The 25,639-nt window shown below is 42.3% G+C and overlaps 1 protein-coding gene across 9 annotated transcripts in view; it reads left to right on the forward strand.

Moving 5' to 3' along the window:
* Nucleotides 1–25,639, forward strand: part of LOC115108758 (receptor-type tyrosine-protein phosphatase F-like) — a 388,031-nt gene that overhangs the window by 113,672 nt on the left and 248,720 nt on the right. For all 9 annotated transcript variants that reach the window (XM_065009146.1, XM_065009144.1, XM_065009145.1 and 6 more), the window contains exon 2: nucleotides 21,932–22,126. In XM_065009146.1, coding sequence (XP_064865218.1) covers nucleotides 22,024–22,126 — 103 coding nt within the window. In that variant the 5' untranslated portion in view covers nucleotides 21,932–22,023. The remainder of the gene's footprint in view (nucleotides 1–21,931; nucleotides 22,127–25,639) is intronic.

The following is a 25,639-nucleotide window of genomic DNA, read 5'->3' on the forward strand; positions in this document are numbered from 1 at the left end:
TTGACTCTGGAGTGTACATCCCAAATGGCCACCTATTATCTACATAGTGCACTACTTTGACCAGAGCTCTTTGGGCTATGTAGGAAATAGGGTTTCATTTGGGACACCTCCATGGCCTGAGGTTAAATGGTTTCTTTTGCTGGGTTCTGTGTTTAAACAGGACCGAGACCGAACAGACTACTAGGTTGCATCTGGCTCTGTCATTGTAATAACACCGTTTCAGTCCATTCTTCACAATCCACTGACTTGATTACGGTTCCTAGAAAAACATTGGATTCTGGTTCCTTTGATTTGATTATGTTTTTGGTTTTAAAAATGATATTTTAAAATCCCAGAAGAATAAACATGAATGTATTATACATCACTTATTTCAAACTGGTCCTCAAATTCACTTCTTCCTAATTGACATATCCAGAATTATAATAACAAAAACGAGTGCAGAATGTCTACTCTATTTTCATTAACAACTTGAATGCATCCAAATTCTACTTCTTGTGTTTTTCTAGGGTTTCATTTCTACTTTCTCATTGTGTAGCTGTTGATCTAAATTTGACTTAATTTCAGAGCCTGAGAGCAATGTAAGTGCTTGGAATAAATGAGTCAGAAAGGGCTCATTATTCACAATAATGTATTAGGACGTCATGAAGTCAGACCTGTAGAATTAATCTAGTGATTGATATGATTGGTGATTGATGACTACAGCCACTAATAGTGTTCCGTTAATGTATCAATGCTTTCTGAAGGGCACTTCCTGTTTCTGTGCTCCAGCAGTCAGCTGATTGGCTGACAACTAGTGTTCTAGGATTTGTCTTAAATGACACTCCATTCCCTATATTCCCTCTGGTCGAAAGTAGTGCACTTTGTAGGGAATAGTGTGGCATTTGGGACTACCCAGCAGCCTCTGCGGCATTTGTAACCCAAAAGACTATAAACCTGTCCAACAGCTTGTGTCTGTCCGTCTCCCTGAGCTGGTGAGCGGTTCCACTGCCAATCACCCGTCAATGTACATGTGTTCAACAGCCTTTACCAATCCCCTGTCTGATATGGTTGTTTAACTGAAGGCACTTCAGAGTTAGACATTTTCAATGTTGTAGCTATGCACTTCATAGGAAGAAGAAACATATGGAAGGGAGTGATATATGTCTCAAATGTATGTTTATTTATTTTCCCTTGTGTACTTGGAACTGTTTGCACATCGTCACAGTACTGTATATAGACATAATATGACATTTGAAATGTCTCTATTCCTTTGGAACTTTTGTGAATGTAATGTTTACTATTCATTATTTATTGATTATTTCACTTTTGTTTATTATCTATTTCACTTGCTTTGACAATGTAAACATGTTTCCCATGCCAATAAGGCCCTTTGAATTGAATTGATAGAAAGATAAAGGGTTGTGCGGGAGAGAGAGATGGAGAGAGAGATAGAGATGGAGAGATAGAGAGATAGAGAAATAGATGGAGAGAGAGAGAGATAGAGAAATAGATGGAGAGAGAGAGAGAAATAGATGGAGAGAGACAGAGAAATAGATGGAGAGGTAGACAAATAGATGGAGAGAGACAGAGATAGAGAAATAGATGGAGAGATAGAGAAATAGATGGAGAGGTAGAGACATAGATGGATAGAGAGAGAGATAGAAAAATAGATGGAGAGAGACAGAGAGATGGAGAGAGACAGAGAGATGGAGAGAGACAGAGAGATGGAGAGAGAGATGGAGAGAGAGATGGAGAGAGAGACAGAGAGATGGAGAGAGAGATGGGGAGAGACAGAGAGATGGAGAGAGAGACAGAGAGATGGAGAGAGACAGAGAGATGGAGAGAGAGATGGAGAGAGAGATGGAGAGAGAGATGGAGAGAGAGACAGAGAGATGGAGAGAGAGATGGGGAGAGAGACAGAGAGATGGAGAGAGGTAGAGAAATAGATGGAGAGAGACAGAGACAGGACATCATGATGGAACACGGTACTGTAGGTAGAAACCTAACATGTGTCTGAAGAAGCACAATGTTTTGTACACTATGTAGGTAACTGATAGTCTGGGAGTGTGTAAATCCTGTCTGGGCAGCATTGATAGAGGGCCAGAGGGAGAGCTATGAAAGAGAGAGGGAGTGTATGTGAAAGAAAGGAGAGATGAGAAGGGTTGAGCTGTCCTCTAGGGAATACAGGGCTCTGTTAGAGCAACATCTCTCTCATAACCCCGGTCCCATAAAACTGATGTCACTGGCTACTCATAAAAACACTGTTACTTCTGAATTCCTTTTCTTCATCATTTATCAATTATGTTTTGGGTTAAGTGAATGGTGAATTTAAGCTCTGGCGAATGCAGCAGTAGAAGTAGACTTGATTCTCCTAATTCAGCTACAAGCATAGAGTCCTGCTCAGAGCCTCAGAGAGTTCTGGCCCACATCATCTTTGATAAATTTTTCAATGGCTTCACCAACTCTGAACTGCTCTTATCTCTCTGGACTTTGGAGCAGGGTACAGAACAGGCAATCTGAGACCTAATAAACCAGAGCTCTTAACAGGAAACTGAGGCTGGACTTTCTCGTCACTCTCGGTTAATTCTCCCTGACACTGTGTAGCTGCATGGGTTTGTTGCTTTCCTGAGTAAAATCACATCTGCATCGAGTTTGCTTTAATGACTTCCTAAAATAGGCACATCTCAAAACAATGTATTCATAGTATGTGCATTTGGACATTTTCCTCTGCTTGAATTGCAATAGGCCCATTTGTTTGATTTGCTCATGATGAGGACCTCTACATTGTTATTGAGAAATCTTTCCACCGTGGCATAAAGGACCAGGATGTTGTAGCTTGTGATGGTAATAGAGGCACTTCAATGACATTGAGCTGCTTATTGCTGTGTTGTCAATGGAGACATTTTAATAGAAACAATCTTGAGGGTCCTCTCCTCTCTGTAATTATTCAAGAGTTCCAAACATCAGATATCATATAGGATATTGTATCTGCAGTAGAGTGTCAGTAGAGTTGTGGGGTTCTGTATCCTGCCTGCTTCCCTCTCTGCCTCCCTGCCTGGCTACGTTTAAAGTGTTCTATATCTTCTGCAGAGTGGTGGGGAGATAGGTCTGTATCCTCCTTGCCTCCCTGCCAGGCTACGTTTAAAGTGTTCTATATCTTCTGCAGAGTGGTGGGGAGATAGGTCTGTATCCTCCTTGCCTCCCTGCCAGGCAGTCAGGTCGGCTGAGTTAAGATGGCTGGTTCTCCTGGCTTTGTCTAACTATCACGACTGCTGCAGCTTCCCTCACACAGGCACTGCAGGGACACAGGGAGAGAGAAGTAGCTGACCAGTAGCTGTTCAGGACTGTGTTTATTAACTCCGGCCAGGATCTCATGTGTTTTATGTTCATTTTTATGCTCTAGTGTTATTGTGTTTCCATTAGGAGTGAGACACTAATCATTCAAGACTGTTGCTTTGTGGGAAGGCGTTGAAGTTCACAGTTAGCCATTGTTATGAAAATGCCAGCTGAAAAGTATCCAGGGCCTTGCCTTGGCTCCAAGTCAGAGCAGGTCCGTTGGAGCCTTTTGGGTAAAACACTGAGGTCCCTCTTTTGTCAGGTTCTTCAATGCCTTTTCATATGATCATATATTCTCAGCTTGTCTCTGCTGCCTTCACACTCACGTAAATAATTTGCTGCCAGATGACAGCATTGGCTGTGACTATTTGTTTGTTGCCGGCTTTGACACAACATCCTCGGCCCAGTGTCGGACTGTGAAGAAGCTGCTGCTGGGTCAGTGTCGGGCTGGTGACAGAGGGGGCGAGCGGGGTATAAGTTGTTACTCCCCTCTCCGTTTTACTGACAGACCAGACAGACCCCGATCTTGATATGCCACCATCTCCTTCCGATCAAAGTCATGATCTGGGTCTCTGTCTTACTAAGCTGTCTGGGGGCAAAGAGAGGTTGAATCCCAAATGGCACCCTATTCTCTGGTCAAAGGTATTGCACTATATAGGGAATAGGTTGCCATTTATAACTGTCACTACCAGCTAGCCGAAGCCCAGCCTCTCCCCGCGGTGCCCATTTAGACAGCATGGCTCTCTAAACAAAAGACTGGCAGGTCGACGCGCGGCACACATGCTCACACACACACACTCACACTCACACACTCGCTGTGAGTGCTGTGGCTGCTGTAATTCTCTGTCTCTCTTCTGTCTATTTAGAAAGTGGCAGGCTGATATTACTGTCACTGTGTTTTTGTGTTGCTGTTAGAATGGAATGGAATGGCACTCAAATCTCTTTGTGGGGATTAGTGGAAAGGTTGGGTAGGTTACTTTCTAAATATAATCCTGTGTGTTTGGATTACCCCAACTCATTAACGTTACTGTTGGATTACTTTCCCCTTAAGAGGCATTAGAAGAAGACAAAAACAATCCATCAAACGTATTTGGTGAGTCATCATAGTGGTCTCTGACTTGTGGTCAGACTCTCACAGGTGGCCACAAACTTAAACTTCTGTATTTTTTCAGTGCTGAATTGAATGTCACTGAGGAAACAGAAAGGTGTCATAATGTATTTTTCCACAAATATCGTTTCTGAATTTAAAGTAATCCAAGAAGTTATCTTTTTGTTTTTCGAAAGTATCTGTAATCTGATTACAATATTTTAGCTGGTAACATTACTGATTAAATATTAAAAAACATACAGTATTCGCTAACCGTGCAGCTTTTTGTTTTGGCATTTTGTTTTGTCATCTTGATTTCTTGGACATTTTTCATGCAGGAAATTGATCTGTCTGTCCTTAATGAATGGGATTGTCAGACACATCTAATGAAGCTGTACCATTATGTGATTAAGCTTCAAGGACAACTGTAAGTGCAGCCTGTCAATATAATTAAATTTTACTGTCAGACATCCAATAATCAATCCTGTGACCCGTACCTTTCTAAAGCACACATTATTGATCGTCATGCCTTAAGAAAAGCAGATCGCTGTGTGTTGATGTGTGTGTGTGCCTGTGTGTGTGCGTGTGCGTGCGTGCGTGCGTGCGTGTGTGCGCGGACTTCTTTTTGAAAGGCTCAGACAGCCAGGAGTCAGGAATATTGTAAAGAAATTACAATGTACAGATACACATTTCTTACCCCCTTCACATATACCATGTTGTGTTTGGGGGCTGCTGTACTGATAAAGGGACAGATACACATGTCTTACCTCCTTCACATATACCATGTTGTGTTTGGGGGCTGCTGTACTGATAAAGGGACAGATACACATGTCTTACCCCCTTCACATATACCATGTTGTGTTTGGGGGCTGCTGTACTGATAAAGGGACAGATACATAATAATCAGCCAAAAACAACATGACAGCATTTCATTTACAGCAACTGGATTTTATATTACCTTCCATTTTGTTTTAACATTATTCATTCACCCAACACTAGAAGTTGAAGTTGCACTAATGCAATTAAAATGAAGCCATTCCCACTGCAGGCCAATTAGTGTAGTCGTGTCACTTTGCAAGCTTTATGATGTTTGTAAGTTTGAGTTGTTAGTGCATAATGGAATCATTTAAAGCAGTATTAGTGCATGATTTCCAATTATCTTGGAGCCTATGCCATTTTATTACATCAGTATGCAATGTGAGGATAGAGAAGTGTGTGTGTGTGTGTGTGTGTGTGTCACATATGTACAGCCTGTCCCAGCTAGTATCCCTAACTCAGCACAACTGCCAAGTATTTACAATGAATGCATAATGAAATGAAAGATGTGTTGCACTCTAGGCAGTCTTTGCCAAACATTAAACATTTCTGCTAATATTGTGTCACAGTCGCTTTTTAGTTGTCACTTGATTTGCAGCAGCTAATAGCATTAGTGTTCAGAGTAAAGCTCCAGCAGATGATTATAAATCTTAGGCTGCGTCTCCAATGGCACCTTATTCCCTAAACAGTGCACTGCCCATAGGACGCAGTTCAAATTATGTGCACTGTTTATGAACTAGAGTGCCATTTGGGACATCGACGTATTCGTAATTCATGCTATTTCTGGTAGTTCACTTCATTCAGAGAGTGCAAAATACGTATATAATTACTCAACCATCCTGCCTCCTACTATATCAAAATGGAACAGGAGCTAGGTTTCTATCCAATTGGCAACAGATCTTCATGTGACTATTAAAAAATCTGCATAAAGAAAAAATGCGCATTTTCCCATCAGTGGTGTGTTTCCACCAAACTGACTTGTTGCGGATAAAAGTCAGTGGGTGATGACGTAGTGCACACTAAATGTTATGTTTCACTTACGTTTTAATGTACTGAATAAGGTCAGGGTGTGACTAGGGTGGGCAATCTATGTTTTCTATTTCTTTGTTGGCCGGATTATGGTTCCCAATCAGAGGCAGCTGTCTATCGTTGTCTATGCAGCCTTTTTCCACCTGTAGTTTGTGGGATCTTGTTTTTGGTACTGTGCTGTTTAGCCCTACTAGACGTTACGTTACGTTTGGTTTTGTATTTGTTGTTTTTCGGTGTTCATTTAATAAATTAAAATGTACGCCTACCACGCTGCACCTTGGTCCGATCCTTCCATCGACGAGCGTAACAATATCATTGTGTGACTCCAAGTTTACTTTGGTATGATGGTTATTATAGCAATATTTGCGCATAAAAGTGTTTCCATCAACATTTGCTCGCATCATTCATTTGACCGACACAAAAAGATCCCACCATGTCGAACGAACAAATGATCTTTTGGCATTAATACAATTCTACCGAAACTACCTGTTTCCATCTCAGCTGTCGTGATTTGTTTTTATACGGTATGACTTTACTGGCATAAAAACTGTGGATGGAAACGTGGTTAGTGTGTAGTGTTTTGGCTGCTGTACTGTAGGGCTGGAAAGGGCTGGTTACTCATGACTGTTCATTTCTGGGCTTCTTGTACCTGTGCAACCACTTCTTTATATGTGAATTGTTACCACTCACATCCTTCCTAATTTGGTTGTTCAGTATCCTTTAAGTTTTGAACATGCATACATTTCTCGCCGTTGTGTAGTGCTTTGGAAGCCGACCTTTTGCTGCAGCTTGCTCTTTGTACATTTTTCAGGTTATAATTTCTCTCATAATATGACTATGAATATGACCTCATTCTCTCCAATCTTTTCTTTTGATGTCTGACTCTGATCAATTATCCCTCACCCTCCTTCCATATGTGCAGTATAGGGGTTATTAGGATGTACAGAAAAAACATATATATAAATGTTAAATATCCTCCAATACATTAGCTCACAGAGAAGCTGCAGCAACGTTAGCATGTAATCAAATACATGGAGGCAACGTCATCTTTCATACCCATTTTGGGATCACTTTAGAGAAACTCCATCTCCCCTATTGCTCTGCATAAAAGTGTGTACAATTTTCAGTGGATTTAGGGACCGACAGAATGCTCTGAGATTGGAACTCCAAATAAGTTCCAAACAGTGACCAGATGACTTTGTCCTGATCACACACATGGAACTCCATTGAATCACATTAGATTCACAGTCAGGCCTACATTAGTGTGACAGTGACAGTTAGTCCTACAGTAGTGTGACAGTGAAGCCTACAGTAGTGTGACAGTCATGCCTACGGTAATGTGACAGTCAGGCCTACGGTAATGTGACAGTTAGGCCTACAGTAGTGAGTAGTGTGACAGTCAAGCCTACAGTAGTGTGACAGTTAGGCCTACAGTAGTGTGACAGTCAGGCCTACGGTAATGTGACAGTTAGGCCTACAGTAGTGAGTAGTGTGACAGTCAAGCCTACAGTAGTGTGACAGTTAGGCCTACAGTAGTGTGACAGTCAGGCCTACGGTAATGTGACAGTTAGGCCTACAGTAGTGAGTAGTGTGACAGTCAAGCCTACAGTAGTGTGACAGTTAGGCCTACAGTAGTGTGACAGTCAGGCCTACGGTAATGTGACAGTCAGGCCTACAGTAGTGTGACAGTCAAGCCTATAGTAGTGTGACAGTCAGGTCTACGATAATGTGACAGTCAGGCCTACGGTAATGTGACAGTTAGGCCTACAGTAGTGTGACAGCCAAGCCTACAGTAGTGTGACAGTCAGGCCTACGGTAATGTGACAGTTAGGCCTACAGTAGTTTGACAGTCAGGCCTACAGTAGTGTGACAGTCAGGCCTACAGTAGTGTGATAGTCAAGCCTAAAGAAGTGTGACAGTCAAGCCTACAGTAGTGTGACAGTCAAGCCTACAGTAATGTGACAATTAGGCCTACAGTAGTGTGACAGTCAGGCCTACGGTAATGTGACAGTTAGGCCTACAGTAGTTTGACAGTCAGGCCTACAGTAGTGTGACAGTCAGGCCTACAGTAGTGTGATAGTCAAGCCTAAAGAAGTGTGACAGTCAAGCCTACAGTAGTTTGACAGTCAGGCCTACAGTAGTGTGATAGTCAAGCCTATAGTAGTGTGACAGTCAGGCCTACAGTAGTGTGACAGTCAAGCCTACAGAAGTGTGACAGTCAAGCCTACAGTAGTGTGACAGTCAAGCCTACAGTAGTTTGACAGTCAGGCCTACAGTAGTGTTATAGTCAAGCCTACAGTAGTGTGACAGTCAAGCCTACAGAAGTGTGACAGTCAAGCCTACAGTAGTGTTATAGTCAAGCCTACAGTAGTGTGACAGTCAGTTCTACAGTAGTGTGACAGTCAAGCCTACAGTAATGTGACAGTTAGGCCTACAGTAATGTGACAGTCAGGCCTACAGTAGTGTGACAGTCAGGCCTACAGTAGAGGGACTGCTACTGGAGCTATTACTGCAAAAGACCACAAAGTCTGGCCCTAGTATATGCAGACTTGTCTCCCTCCCCACTTTGCCAGTTCAAAGTCCATCCCAGCCCTGGTTGGTTGACCTCAAGAGGTAGCTTAGTATGCCAACCCTATCCCCTCCTCTGTCTGTCTGTCTGTCCAGTGTCCACAGTCCTAGTCCCAGTTTATTAAGACTGGGACTGTGTGAGAGCGATCAGAGGGTATTGTTAAGGCAGGTATTGATCCACTTTGGCACTGCTCAGCTGGAAAGCGTGAGAGGAAGAGATCAAATGGCCATCAAATGGCTGTGACACCCGTCACAAGGAGACCAGCCATTGCACCCAAGACATGGACCCAGACTACAGCACAAACAGCACCCTATTCTTTAAATAGTGCACTACTTTTGACCAGAGCCCCATGTAAGAAAAAGGGTGCTGTTTGGGTCATAGACTCAGACTGCTGTCTGGAGGCACATAGTGTATCCTAGAATCACCTGTTAATGAATCCCCTCTGAGCCTCTCTCTTTCCCTCCCTTCATCACTCTCTCCCTCTCTGTGACTGTCTGTCCCTCTCTCCCTCCCTCCCTCTCTCTTTCCTCCTCCCTGCTTCGCCCTTATTAGTGTAATCGCACCATTAACTTGTGTGAGATACTTTGCACTGGGGGCAAAGGTATTTCAGAAATCTTTTATGACCGCTGAAGCTCGTTTTCAGTCTGTGTCGGCTCGGCAGTGCAGTGTGTTGTGATAGCATGTCCTCCGAGGCTCGTCTGTTCACTCCCATAATACCTGGAGGTAACTCAGGGGGCTGCTCTCCACAGCTGTGTCCCAAATGGCACTCTATTCCCTATTGGTTCTGGTCAAAAGTAGTGCACTGTTAAGGAATAGGGGGACATTTGGGATGCATTTCAGAGTCTCTCTCTGCTCTAGTAATTAGCCACTGTGGTGTAGAGAAGAAGTGCTTAACTGGACCTGATTCCTACTGGTCTCAATGGACTCGTAAGGCACATAATCCAGCCAGCTCGACAGCCACAGTCACACCACAGTGGCTCCAGCTCCCTGCTCCACTAAAAGTCAACTTCTTTATCCTCACACTTTATCTGTGGCGTTAAAAGCTATTACTCAGAAAAATCCTCTTTGTAGATTTTTGCGCTATTCTACGCCCAGAGACCTCTCTATAGCTGTGGTAACGAGGCTTAGATTGTGTCCCAAAAGGCACCATATTCCCTATATAGCGCACTACATTTGACCAGTGCCCTATGGACCCCTTAGGGTGTCATTTGGGACGCTGCCTTAGCCTTTTATTGAAACCATGGTGAATAGTGTTTGCTCATGTGGTTTTTCAATATGCTAGTTTAAAATGTTTTATTTTTATAAGTTCAAAAAATTAATTGATTCAAGTCACTAAACTTCTACATCTCAGACCTCTTGTGCCCTAGAGTCAAATATTTTATGATTTAAACATTTTGCAACCAAAGTGTTTCGGCTACTTTTATTAACAGTAAAAGGGATATGATTTTATCTGTCAGGTGTATCTTCATGAATATGTGTTCCAGGCCTCCATGGTGCTATTGATCCTTCAGGCAATAGTAAAGTCTTAGCTCTGTTTCTGTTTCACATTCTAATGTGAAAACAGATTCATTTAGGGTGTTATTATGCAGTGATACTGTTAAATTATGTATGCAATGTGCAGAGCTGTAGCTAATTGTTTCAATGTTTTTGTAAGGAGTGAAAACAAGGTTAAACACCATATCCAAAAACAGTTTTTTTTCTGGATAAAAATGGGGCTTATGTGGTGGGTTTGGCCAATTGTGCGGTTAAAGACATTTACATTACATTTACATTTAAGTCATTTAGCAGACGCTCTTATCCAGAGCGACTTACAAATTACCCTCCTGTTGGCCACAGTGACAAAATGTTGCTGTTTTAAACCTACCTTCCTGCAATTCTACACATTTTGCCGTATGGTGCAGATACAATTGTGCAGTTTGAAAGTACATTTCCTGCAATTCTACACATTTTGCCATGGTTTATGCTATCTGAGTGATGCAAACATTATAACAAAATCAATGGGGGCCTCATGATAGCCCCATGATTGACTATAGCTCAGACTTCAACATCATAGTACCCTCCAAGCTTATTATTAAGCTCGGGGCCCTGGGTCTCAACCCCACCCTGTGCACCTGGGTCCTGGACTTCCTGACTGTCTGCCCCCAGTTGGTGAAGGTAGGAAACAACACCGCCACTTTGCTGATCCTCAACACAGGGGCCCCACAAGGGTGTGTGCTCAGCCCCCTCCTGTACTCCCTGTTCACCCATGACTGCGTGGCCACTCACGCCTCCAACTCAGTCATCAAGTTTGCAGATGACACTACAACAACAAAATTAGTAGGCTTGATTACCAACAATGACGAGACAGCCCACAGGGAGGAGGTGAGGGCTCTGGCGGAGTGGTGCCAGGAAAATAACCTCTCCCTCAACGTCAACAAAACAAAGGAGCTGAATGTGGACTTCAGGAAACAGCAGAGGGAGCACCCCCCTATCCACATCGACAGGATCACAGTGGAAAAGGTGGAAAGCTTCAAGTTCCTCTGCGTACACATCACTGACAATCTGAAATGGTCCACCCACGCAGACAGTGTGGCGCCTCTTCAACCTCAGGAGGCTGAAGAAATTCAGCTTGGCCCCTAAGACCCTCAGAAACTTTTACAGATGCACAATTGAGAGCATCCTGTCAGGCTGTATCACCGCCTGGTACGGCAACCGAACCGCCCACAACCGCAGGGCTCTCCAGAGGGTAGTGGGGTCTGCCCAACGCAACACCGGGGGCCACTGCCTGCCCTCCAGGACAGATACAGCACCTGATGTCAAAAAAAGATAATCTAGGATATTAACCACCAGAAGGCGAGGTCAGTACAGGTGCAAAAAAGCTGGGACCAAGAGACTGAAAAACAGCTTCTATCTCAAGGCTATCAGATGGTTAAATAGCCATCACTAGCCAACTACCACCTGGTTTCTCAACCCTGCACCTTAGAGGCTGCTGCCCTATATACATAGACATGGAATCACTGGTCACTTTAATAATGGAACAATAGTCACTTTAATAATGTTTACATACAGCTTTACTCATCTCATATGTATACCGTGTTCTATTCTACTGTGTTTTAGTCAATGCCACTCCGACATTGCTTGTTATAATATTTATACATTATTTTATTCGTTCCTTGGTATCCACATCAACAACAAACTAGAATGGTCCAAACACACCAAGACAGTTGTGAAGAGGGCACGACAAAGCCTATTCCCCCTCAGGAAACTAAAAAGACGTGGCATTCTACCGCTGCAACATCGAGAGCATGGTTGCATCACTGCCTGGTATGGCAATTGCTCGGCCTCTGACCACAAGGCACTACAAAGGGTAGTGTGAACGGCCCAGTACATCACTGGGGCAAAGCTGCCTGCCATCCAGGACCTCTACACCAGGCGGTGTCAGAGGAAGGCCCTAAAAATGGTCAAAGACCCCAGCCACCCCAGTCATAGACTGTTCTCTCTACTACCGCATGGCAAGCGGTACCGGACTGACAAGTCTAGGACAAAAAAGCTTACCCCCAAGCTGTAAAACTCCTGAAGAGGTAATCAAATGGCTACCTGGACTATTTGCATTGTGTGCCCCAACCCACCCCCAACACCTCTTTTTACGCTGCTGCTACTCTCTGTTTATCATATATGCATAGTCACATTAACCATATCTACATGTACATACTACCTCAATCAGCCTGACTAACCGGTGTCTGTATGTAGCCTCGCTACTTTTATAGCCTCGCTACTGTATATAGCCTGTCTTTTTACTGTTGTTTTATTTCTTTACTTACTTATTGTTCACCTAATACCTTTTTTGCACTATTGGTTATAGCCTGTCAGTAAGCATTTCACTGTAAGGTCTACAACCTGTTGTATTTGGTGCACGTGACAAATAAACTTTGATTTGATTTGATTTTACTTTTAGATTTCTGTGTTGTGAATTGTTACCTACTACTACACTCGGTGGAGCTAGGAATACAAGCATTTGCTATCCCTCGAATAACATCTGCTAAATATGTGTATGTGACCAATAACATTTTATTTATTTGATGCCATGACAAAAATAACCCTTAAGCATCATTTTCGAGACTGTCTAACTTTTATTTTGGTGATTTTTAGTTATTATTATTATTATTATTATAAAATATATGGCTCCATTATCTTTTCTACATACTTTTTATCTGGTTATAGTGATTTACTTTTACACTGAACACGTTTTTCCATCCATTTTTTTTTCTTCTACTGTTTGGACAAAGGCAGCCTGAAAAAACCTAGTGTAATGACACAGTAGTACATTAAACCTAGTGTAATGACACAGTAGTACATTTAACCTAGTGTAATGACACAGTAGTACATTTAACCTAGTGTAATGACACAGTAGTACATTAAACCTAGTGTAATGACACAGTAGTACATTAAACCTAGTGTAATGACACAGTAGTACATTTAACCTAGTGTAATGACACAGTAGTACATTAAACCTAGTGTAATGACACAGTAGTACATTAAACCTAGTGTAATGACACAGTAGTACATTAAACCTAGTGTAATGACACAGTAGTACATTAAACCTAGTGTAATGACACAGTAGTACATTTAACCTAGTGTAATGACACAGTAGTACACTAAACCTAGTGTAATGACACAGTAGTACACTAAACCTAGTGTAATGACACAGTAGTACACTAAACCTAGTGTAATGACACAGTAGCACATTTAACCTAGTGTAATGACACAGTAGTACATTTAACCTAGTGTAATGACACAGTTGTACATTTAACCTAGTGTAATGACACAGTTGTACATTTAACCTAGTGTAATGACACAGTTGTACATTTAACCTAGTGTAATGACACAGTAGTACATTTAACCTAGTGTAATGACACAGTAGTACATTAAACCTAGTGTAATGACACAGTAGTACATTTAACCTAGTGTAATGACACAGTAGTACGTTAAACCTAGTGTAATGACACAGTAGTACATTTAACCTAGTGTAATGACACAGTAGTACATTTAACCTAGTGTAATGACACAGTAGTACATTAAACCTAGTGTAATGACACAGTAGTACATTAAACCTAGTGTAATGACACAGTAGTACATTAAACCTAGTGTAATGACACAGTAGTACATTAAACCTAGTGTAATGACACAGTAGTACATTAAACCTAGTGTAATGACACAGTAGTACGTTAAACCTAGTGTAATGACACAGTAGTACATTTAACCTAGTGTAATGACACAGTTGTACATTTAACCTAGTGTAATGACACAGTAGTACATTTAACCTAGTGTAATGACACAGTAGTACATTAAACCTAGTGTAATGACACAGTAGTACATTAAACCTAGTGTAATGACACAGTAGTACATTTAACCTAGTGTAATGACACAGTAGTACATTAAACCTAGTGTAATGACACAGTAGTACATTAAACCTAGTGTAATGACACAGTAGTACATTAAACCTAGTGTAATGACACAGTAGTACATTAAACCTAGTGTAATGACACAGTAGTACATTAAACCTAGTGTAATGACACAGTAGCACATTTAACCTAGTGTAATGACACAGTAGTACATTAAACCTAGTGTAATGACACAGTAGTACATTAAACCTAGTGTAATGACACAGTAGTACATTAAACCTAGTGTAATGACACAGTAGTACATTAAACCTAGTGTAATGACACAGTAGTACATTTAACCTAGTGTAATGACACAGTAGTACACTAAACCTAGTGTAATGACACAGTAGTACATTTAACCTAGTGTAATGACACAGTAGTACATTAAACCTAGTGTAATGACACAGTAGTACATTAAACCTAGTGTAATGACACAGTAGTACATTAAACCTAGTGTAATGACACAGTAGTACATTAAACCTAGTGTAATGACACAGTAGTACATTAAACCTAGTGTAATGACACAGTAGTACATTTAACCTAGTGTGTAGGGGTGTAGAAATCCCCATCGACTGAGGATGAGGGGGTCATCATTTAATTAACCGACCATTATGTAGAAATGACATTGAATACAATCATAAACCACATTTATCAATCTGAATCCAATATTATGTGAATAAATGCAACAAGCCCTGTGCGTCTCTAAATGATCCAGCAAGATAGCGAGTCATGCGTTACCACTAGACTATTATTCAATTTGACATGTCAAACTAGCACCGTTATGCAATTATTAAGAGACTAGATGCGAATAGCTAATCCTGGCGACCAATGTTATAGCATTAATTTGAGGCAAGCAGAAACGTCAAGGTGTAAGCATGTATAGTGTAAATAACAACTACCAATAGAACTACTAAATTGTAAGCTTATAGTCAAAGAATTACTCTGTAAAACGAGGAATGTATTTACTTAAACTTAGAATTCATTAGTCACAAAATAATTAACACTCAAACAATTCATACATGATACATTACAGACTACTCAGAGTAAATGAATAGTCGACTGATAGGCAGACTTAACGTGGTTACACGTGTCTTCATTTAAGAATAATGTCTTTGAGAAAACTGTGTAATACACACATGAGCTTGCTAACAGGTTCTCAAAGTCCTTTTAACCAAATTCAAGCAGAAACTCACACCCAACCTGAATTAACATTTCTTTGCACTAAACAGAAAACACAGGAATACACACCCAGATTCTAATCAACTCAATTTAAATGATAGGATTGCGCCTGTCTCACTCCAGCTTTGAACTATCCAACGAACAAAATAACAGTTTCCCTGTAACAACAAAGACATAGCTGTCACACCCTGGCCTTAGTTATCATTGTTTTCTTTATTATTTTGGTTAGGTCAGGGTGTGACATGGGGGATGTATGGTTTTTGTTTCTTCTAGGGCGCTTTTACTGTCTAGGGGTTTTTGTAGATTTATGGGGTTGTGTTCATTCTAGGTGTTTATGTAAGTCTATGGTTGCCTAGATTGGTTCTCAATCAGAGGCAGGTGTTATCGTTGTCTCTGTTTGGGAACCATATTTAGGCAGCCATGTTCTTTGGGTATTTTGTGGGTGATTGTTTCCTGTGTCAGTGTTTGTGCCACACGGGACTGTTTCGGTTAGTTCACGTTTATTGTACTTGTGTTCATGTTTAGTTTTTCTTATTAAAAACCATGGACACCTACCACGCTGCGTATTGGTCCGATCCTTGTTTCACCTCTTCAGAGGAAGAGGAGGAAATCTACAGTGACAATAGCACTTACAGTACAATAAAACATATCAACATTCATAGCTCTTTTTGAACTCATGAAACAATCCAAACATGACTATTTAATTCGCACAGAAACATTAATTTAGTTTCATCTGTCTTTACGCTTCCAACGGTGTCCGTGCTCCCAGCGTTCTATGGTAATGTTCCTCCCCAGAGAAAGACACAGATAAGGTGTGTTTGACCCCTGTTATAGCCCACATATGGTCAGCCATCCAAACAATGTAATTAAACGTGATTGAGATCACGCTGGACCTCAGCGCCTCCAAATCACCAGTATCACCTTCTCTCATTCTTCCACAGCAAGTGTAATGAAGGATAGAAGCTGTAAATGTTTTATAGGACAGCTATAGACCCACCATGTTTCTCACTGTGTGACTTTAGGAGTTTCAGACGCTCACGCTCAACCTCTTGAGTGTTGGTCACACACTCATGATCAAGCTGAAGGTCATTCTTGTTGTGCATTACAGAATGGACCGGATGTTAGGGAGACTGCAATTAGGCGTCTGACTCATACTAGTAGGTTAAGTGTGTGTGTGCGTTTGCCATGCTGTCCATTCAGATTACGCCTGCGGGGGTCTCTCTATAAAACAGAAAGCGCCACACGAATACCAGACTGAGCCGTGGGGGAAAATACACCTCCCACACCTGCTTAGATCTTTGCAGTGCTAAATGAGGTTTCATTGTAGTAGAGAGCCAGTAGACTGTGTAGGAGAGCCCAGCTAAATGAGGTTTCATTGTAGTAGAGAGCCAGTAGACTGTGTAGGAGAACCCAGCTAAATGAGGTTTCACTGTAGTAGAGAGCCAGTAGACTGTGTAGGAGAACCCAGCTAAATGAGGTTTCACTGTAGTAGAGAGCCAGTAGACTGTGTAGGAGAACCCAGCTAAATGAGGTTTCACTGTAGTAGACAGCCAGTAGACTGTGTAGGAGAACCCAGCTAAATGAGGTTTGACTGTAGTAGAGAGCCAGTAGACTGTGTAGGAGAACCCAGCTAAATGAGGTTTCACTGTAGTAGACAGCGTAGGAGAACCCAGCTAAATGAGGTTTCACTGTAGTAGACAGCCAGTAGACTGTGTAGGAGAACCCAGCTAAATGAGGTTTCACTGTAGTAGAGAGCCAGTAGACTGTGTAGGAGAACCCAGCTAAATGAGGTTTCACTGTAGTAGAGAGCCAGTAGACTGTGTAGGAGAACCCAGCTAAATGAGGTTTCACTGTAGTAGAGAGCCAGTAGACTGTGTAGGAGAACCCAGCTAAATGAGGTTTCACTGTAGTAGAGAGCCAGTAGACTGTGTAGGAGAACCCAGCTAAATGAGGTTTCACTGTAGTAGAGAGCCAGTAGACTGTGTAGGAGAACCCAGCTAAATGAGGTTTCACTGTAGTAGAGAGCCAGTAGACTGTGTAGGAGAACCCAACTAAATGAAGTTTCACTGTAGTAGAGAGCCAGTAGACTGTGTAGTAGAACACAGCTAAATGAGGTTTCACTGTAGTAGACAGCCAGTAGACTGTGTAGGAGAACCCAGCTAAATGAGGTTTCACTGTAGTAGACAGCCAGTAGACTGTGTAGGAGAACCCAGCTAAATGAGGTTTCACTGTAGTAGACAGCCAGTAGACTGTGTAGGAGAACCCAGCTAAATGAGGTTTCACTGTAGTAGACAGCCAGTAGACTGTGTAGGAGAACCCAGCTAAATGAGGTTTCATTGTAGTAGAGAGCCAGTAGACTGTGTAGGAGAGCCCAGCTAAATGAGGTTTCATTGTAGTAGAGAGCCAGTAGACTGTGTAGGAGAACCCAGCTAAATGAGGTTTCACTGTAGTAGAGAGCCAGTAGACTGTGTAGGAGAACCCAGCTAAATGAGGTTTCACTGTAGTAGAGAGCCAGTAGACTGTGTAGGAGAACCCAGCTAAATGAGGTTTCACTGTAGTAGACAGCCAGTAGACTGTGTAGGAGAACCCAGCTAAATGAGGTTTGACTGTAGTAGAGAGCCAGTAGACTGTGTAGGAGAACCCAGCTAAATGAGGTTTCACTGTAGTAGACAGCGTAGGAGAACCCAGCTAAATGAGGTTTCACTGTAGTAGACAGCCAGTAGACTGTGTAGGAGAACCCAGCTAAATGAGGTTTCACTGTAGTAGAGAGCCAGTAGACTGTGTAGGAGAACCCAGCTAAATGAGGTTTCACTGTAGTAGAGAGCCAGTAGACTGTGTAGGAGAACCCAGCTAAATGAGGTTTCACTGTAGTAGAGAGCCAGTAGACTGTGTAGGAGAACCCAGCTAAATGAGGTTTCACTGTAGTAGAGAGCCAGTAGACTGTGTAGGAGAACCCAGCTAAATGAGGTTTCACTGTAGTAGAGAGCCAGTAGACTGTGTAGGAGAACCCAGCTAAATGAGGTTTCACTGTAGTAGAGAGCCAGTAGACTGTGTAGGAGAACCCAACTAAATGAAGTTTCACTGTAGTAGAGAGCCAGTAGACTGTGTAGTAGAACACAGCTAAATGAGGTTTCACTGTAGTAGACAGCCAGTAGACTGTGTAGGAGAACCCAGCTAAATGAGGTTTCACTGTAGTAGACAGCCAGTAGACTGTGTAGGAGAACCCAGCTAAATGAGGTTTCACTGTAGTAGACAGCCAGTAGACTGTGTAGGAGAACCCAGCTAAATGAGGTTTCACTGTAGTAGACAGCCAGTAGACTGTGTAGGAGAACCCAGCTAAATGAGGTTTCACTGTAGTAGACAGCCAGTAGACTGTGTAGGAGAACCCAGCTAAATGAGGTTTCACTGTAGTAGACAGCCAGTAGACTGTGTAGGAGAACCCAGCTAAATGAGGTTTCACTGTAGTAGACAGCCAGTAGACTGTGTAGGAGAACCCAGCTAAATGAGGTTTCACTGTAGTAGACAGCCAGTAGACTGTGTAGGAGAACCCAGCTAAATGTAGTAGTGCTGAGGGATCTCAGATACTATAGTGTTTCACCAAATCATCCTCCTTTTTCTGTGTAGTGGGGGATGAAACTTTCCCCCCTCTAGAGATGGTTTGTCCTCAATGGTGCCCCTCTCTGAAGAATCGTTGCTCCAGGGACCAGGGATAAATAGATAGGTGTGAGAGAGAGAGAGAGAAAGAGAGAGAGAGAGAGAGAGAGGAAAGAGAGGAAAGAGAGGAAAGAGAGGAAAGAGAGAGAGGAGTGAGAGGAAAGCGAGAGAGTGAGAGAGGTTCTCCCTACGGGGGTTACCTTCTTCCAGAGAAGTCACATCCTCCCAACCCTGCACCGTCTGCTGGGAGAAGATATCAGTCCCCCCCAAAGAGCATTCAGCTGTAAACACGCTTGACTTTGACTCTCTCGACCCACATATCCTCACAGGGTGTCATTGAGACAAAGCAACGAAGCAGGCAGAAAACTCCCAAGAGTTGGACTGATATTTGATACTCTAAGTAGTTGTAGGGGTGTTGTGTCGTCTGAGTTGTGTCAGTTGTTCTGTTGTTTGTAGAATTCAACAGTGTCTCGTGTTTGACTGATGCTGTGTAGTAGTTCGAGGGAGTTGCAGATTTAGACCTTATTGTTTGGACATTTGACCTCTGATTTGACCTTGTTGAACAGGGTAGAAAAACAGGTCAGCGATCTTACGTAGAAGCTGAGAGGTATTTATGTAGAGTATCTCTCAAAGCTTTTCACCACAGCCCAAGCCAGGTCAATGGCTCATTCAACTTTCGCTTTAAGGGATTTGAATAAAAAGAATGAAGAGTAATGGTACTCTGTCAAATCATGTTGGCAGGATTAAAGAAGTGTTTTCCCTAAGAACCCCTTCACATATCACCCAACCTGTTCGTATTGTCACTGATGTGTTTCATTGACTTCATTGAACTTATGAGTATGAAACGGCAGCTCTGTCAGATTCAGATGTATTGTGTATCAAAGCGCAGTGTTAAGCATGATGTATTGAAATGTAAGGCGTTGTTAATGTGTGTGTGTGTGGCTGTGGCTGTGTGTGTGTGTGGCTATCATTTCCCTGAAAGCCTCTAAAGCACTCCAACATCACGGGTCTAGGAAGGTAGTCTTTTATGTGGAGTGACTGAGTATGCTTGTTTGTCTCTCCTCGTCACTGAAGAACGCCTCTATTTTCCAACCCGTGGAGATGGTTCTCTAAACTTGGGTTATGTTCATTAGGGCACAATGGAAAACAATCCTAATCTTCATGTTGTTCATTTTGAGACTTGTTTGTTGAAGCTTCACTGGAGAAAACGACATGCAAAGTATGAAATAATAATGTCAGTTCCAGCAAGTCGAAGTCAGACAATGTATGTTTCATGAGTCTGTTTGCCGAGATGGGTGAAAGTTAGAGGTGTTATTGAATCAATGAAGTCTCCGATGAAAGCGATGACTCCCTAGCTAGCTGTGATCAGTGACACAATAGAGAGGATTCGGAGCAGAGAGCACTGTTGCCGTTGATGCCGTGAGATACTTTCAACCAAACTCTTTGTCTTCACATTGCCTTCATCTCAGAGTGAGCTGGCAAAATGCACGTCACCATTCAAAGTTTCAAAGATGTGTTTGTTCTGTAATTGCTGAAGTTTTTGCCAGAACCGTGGGAATAAGGGAAAAGAGGGAGAGAAAGAGAGAGAAAGAGAGAGAGAAGCTCACATGCAAGTCATATTTTGCCTTTCTTCTTGTTATGAACATGTTCTTTATAAGTTACTGTCTGTCAAGTCAAATGATATGCAGTTATTCAGGCTGAAAGTGACTGATGTAGGCCTAAACAATGTCTCTCTCCTCAATTCAATTATAGGTTTTCCACAAAGATGACAACACTTTCTTCAAACTAATGGCTTATGAGTGGCAGTACATTCACCTCCCACTATCTGGCTGTATCTCCATGAAAGGCAGCATTCACCCAAAGCACATTTGAGGAAAACATGTTTTCTGTATTTTTTGGGTTGAGGAAGCAGGGAAATGAGGGACAAATACAACCCTGCCCGGCTACTACACTGCTCCCCTTTTTTGTGTGAGTAGGGAGGTAGAAGGGAGTGGTTAGGACAAGCCTGAGTGGTTGCAGCTTGCCCCACCTCCACCTCCGCTCTGAACACACACACACACACACATACTGATGAGGAATCAGTGGAGTTGTGAGCTGGGTGCCGTAGCGGTGCAGGCTTTCCGTTCCAGGTGAATGATTCCATGTAATAACATGGGAATAAGCCGGGATAAATGGAGAGCACCGAGGCGTTAGTCATTTTCCTTCACCGCAGTGGAGACATTTAGAGCTGCTGTATGGGGCTGGCATGGCAGTGGCACCAAGGAGAATACGTCACAAATGGCATCCTATTCTCTATTTAGTGAGCTACTGTTGACAGGGGTCAATAGGGATTTAAGAGTTAAACCTTCCTGGTTGTCTCTGCCTTGGACAGGCATCAAACAGACATTGGCTGTACCTATGGCAGGCTTGGCAGCACAGCAGCCATTGTAGTTCATGTTTGGCTCTGTCTATCTGAGACAAATGGGAGGATAATGACATAACTGGCTTGCATAAGACTGGTGCCTTTTGTGATTTGCTGTCCATTTGTGAGAGGGAGGTGCTCAACTGTTAGCATGCTGAAGATGACTAATTAGTGTGTGTATGTGTGTGTGGGTCTGTGTGTGTGTGAGGGGGGGGGTCTGTGTGTGTGGGTGTGTGTTTGTTTGTGTGTGTGAGAGACTGAGACTTTAATCATCAGAGAGACTGTGGGACTTTAACCAACAGAGAGACTGTGGGACTTTAGCCAACAGAGAGACGGTGGTTGTGTTACTTAAGTATGTAGTTGAATGCACAGATTGTAATTGTCTATGGATAAGGCTGTATGCTAAATCACAAAATGAACATGCAATATTAACCCCACCTCTCTTCTGTCTCCTTTCTCAGGTGTCACTCTATGATTGCGTGAGCTGTTATCTATCAAGCGGAGCGGGAGTGTAGGTAGAGGAGCAGAGGAGAGGCGTGCCAACACCTGGACCATGGCACTGAGCCACCGATGGGCACAATCTCCCCTCGCGAGGGGGGCCACATTTATCCTGGTACTGGGCAGTCTGGCCCTGCCATCACCATCCCACGCAGACAGTGAGTAACACAATGAGATCAATGATACCTCCGGAGATATGCGGTATAGAAGTCTTGTTGTATTTCTAGGGATACACCATAGAGAAGTCTTGTTGTATTTCTAGGGATACACCATAGAGAAGTCTTGTTGTATTTCTAGGGTTACACCATAGATAATCTTGTTGTATTTCTAGGGATACACCATAGAGAAGTCTTGTTGTATTTCTAGGGATACACCATAGAGAAGTCTTGTTGTATTTCTAGGGATACACCATAGAGAAGTCTTGTTGTATTTCTAGGGATACACCATAGAGAAGTCTTGTTGTATTTCTAGGGATCTACCACGCAGACAGTGAATAAACACCATTATATTTGTATTTTATTTAGCCTTTATTTAATTAGCAAAGTCAGTTAAGAACAAATTCTTATTTACACTGACAGTCTAAAATATGACCTCCATAGAGAATATTCTGCCTGTTATTGTATAGTTTGGGGGGGTCTTTTCCATAGACTGTAAGGCTGATTTCCTAGACCCAGATTAAGCCTAGTCCTAGACCTTGGAGATTCACCATAGAGATTCTCTAATTATCTTCCTGTGGATACCTGCACCTGAGATACACCAGAGAGATTCTCTAATTCTCTTCCTGTGGATACCTGCACCTGAGATACACCAGAGAGATTCTCTAATTCTCTTCCTGTGGATACCTGCACCTGAGATACACCAGAGAGATTCTCTAATTCTCTTCCTGTGGATACCTGCACCTGAGATACACCAGAGAGATTCTCTAATTCTCTTCCTGTGGATACCTGCACCTGAGATACACCAGAGAGGACAGTGTTTTATGGCCAGCGATTGACCCGCTCTCCTTTCTATTTCCTACGATCCAAATTAGGTCATTATTGTCAAAATTGAAATGACGTCAATACAAGACTGTAGAACTGGTTGTAAACGGGTTAATTTGACATCAATCACTGTTGCTTTCTGGGATTGCTCCTCTATTGGCATGTAGTAGTATGGCTTTGCAGAGATATTTTCCAGAGACAAAATGTTGTAGGCACGAGGCCTACATTTATCACTTTGTAAAGTGAGGATGTTAAGGAAACAATGCTGTGACACATGAAATGAATCAAATCCCTGCTTGAACTAAGTGTTCTGTTTGTTCACTGTTATATCTATCTCTCCCAACCAAAACAGATCTTAGCTATCTAATGATCCATCCTGTTGTGATCCGTCAGCAGTGCCGGTGTCTGATCTCTCTCTGCTGTTCACTCACATTAGTATCATGAGATGTTGTCTTGTGGAATCTCTCGCTGTTTTTAAAAATGTTGAGATATCTGACTTGAGACAGTCTGGAAATAGTGTGGAGTCTTGAGAACCCTTTCAGGTTTTGTGTTCTGAGTAAAGGGTTTTGTGTTCAAAAGGAACACTCTCACTCTGTTTGTTCTGGGCTTCTTATTCAGTGAATGAATTCCAGTGATTCTAAGAGCTTCTCTATCACGCAGCCTTTTCAGCATTCATGTTGTTCTAACCCATCCTCAACCAACCTTCCTCTTCTAATGGCACACAAGGCACACAATGGCAGGGGTCTTACTTGGGGATTATTAGGTGACCGTGATGGTTTGAGGGGCGAATTGGGATTTTAGCCAGGACACCGGGGTTAACACCCCTACTCTTACGATAAGTGCCATGGGATCTTTAATGACTTCAGAGAGTCAGGACACCCGTTTAACATCCCATCCAAAAGTCGGCACCCTACACAGCGCAGTGTCCCCAATTGGGATATTTTTTTAGACGAGAGGAAAGAGTGCCTCCTACTGGCCCTCCAACACCACTTCCAGCAGCATCTGGTCTCCCATCCAGGAACTGACCAGGACTTAGCTTCAGAAACAAGCCAGCAGTGGTATGCACAGTGGTATGCTGCTGGCTCAATGTACAGTAGGTTAGTAGTAGTAGTAGTGTAGTAGAGTAAGTTAGTAGTAGTAGTAGTGCAGTACAGTAAGTTAGTAGTAGTAGTAGTGCAGTACAGTAGTACAGTAGGTTAGTAGTATTAGTAGTGCAGTACAGTAGGTTAGTATGAGTAGTACTACATTACAGTAGTACAGTAGCTTAATAGTAGTGCAGTACAGTAGGTTAGTAGGTTAGTAGTAGTGTAGTACGGTAGGTTAGTAGTATTAGTAGTGCAGTACAGTAGGTTAGTATGAGTAGTACTACATTACAGTAGTACAGTAGCTTAATAGTAGTGCAGTACAGTAGGTTAGTAGGTTAGTAGTAGTGTAGTACAGTAGTGCAGTAGGTTAGTAGTAGTAGTAGTAGTGCAGTACAGTAGTACAGTACTACAGTAGGTTAGTAGTAGTGTAGTAGAGTAAGTTAGTAGTAGTAGTAGTGCAGTACAGTAAGTTAGTAGTGCAGTACAGTAGTACAGTAGGTTAGTAGTATTAGTAGTGCAGTACAGTAGGTTAGTATGAGTAGTACTACATTACAATAGTACAGTAGCTTAATAGTAGTGCAGTACAGTAGGTTAGTAGGTTAGTAGTAGTGTAGCACAGTAGGTTAGTAGTAGTAGTAGTAGTGCAGTACAGTAGTACAGTACTACAGTAGGTTAGTAGTAGTGCAGTACAGTAGTACAGTAGGTTAGTAGTAGTAGTGTAGTACAGTAGGTTAGTAGTAGTAGTGTAGTACAGTAGTACAATAATACAGTAGGTCAGTAGTAGTAGTAGTGCAGTACAGTAGTACAGTAGGTTAGTAGTAGTAGTGTAGTACAGTAGTACTGCAATGATGCAACAATGCATAAAACACATGCAGGTATACTAGCACACCTGTTACAGTGAGTAGAGATCAGGCCACCTTCCCCCAACCCCTCTACCCATGGCCGTTGGGTTGGGGCATTGTTAGCCTAGGAATGTCAACTGTGTCTCTCTGTTGACAAAACAAACATGGTTGATGTCCATGCTACCCCAGGGTGACTACAGTACAGCATAGCTGGCTTTTTTTCTACCCTTTGAACAGTGCATTTTCTTCACCATTGCACATTGCAATTTCTCTAGAGATATATCTGTTCCAGCCTGAACTGTGCAATGTGGTAGGGAGTTGTAGTTTCCAACAGGCTAATATTCAACACAGTTTAGCGCATTAAACGTGGTAATTAACTACAGTTACCATAATCCATGGCTCATTTACTTGACCTGTGTTTATTTTATGCCTGAAATGGAAAAGACAGAATATCGCGTGATGGTGAGCGGATATAGAGAGCAGTTGTTGCCTCGCAAGGTATATATATTGAAAATACAAGAACTAAGTGATTGATAGTTGGTATTCAGTAGTCATCTACTAAAATAGTGATTTTGTCAGACAGCATAGGCAGCAGCTCTATCGAGATGAGATGATGACTTGAATGAAAAAACAAGACAAATGTAATATACACAACAACTGAAATATTTTCATACCCAAATCTAACTGCCTGTTGCTCAGGCCCTGAAGCAAGGATATGCATATTCTTGGTACCATTTGAAAGGAAACACTTTGAAGCTTGTGGA

Source organism: Oncorhynchus nerka, linkage group LG24, assembly GCF_034236695.1.
Source record: "Oncorhynchus nerka isolate Pitt River linkage group LG24, Oner_Uvic_2.0, whole genome shotgun sequence".
In the NCBI taxonomy this organism is placed as follows: Eukaryota; Metazoa; Chordata; class Actinopteri; order Salmoniformes; family Salmonidae; genus Oncorhynchus; species Oncorhynchus nerka.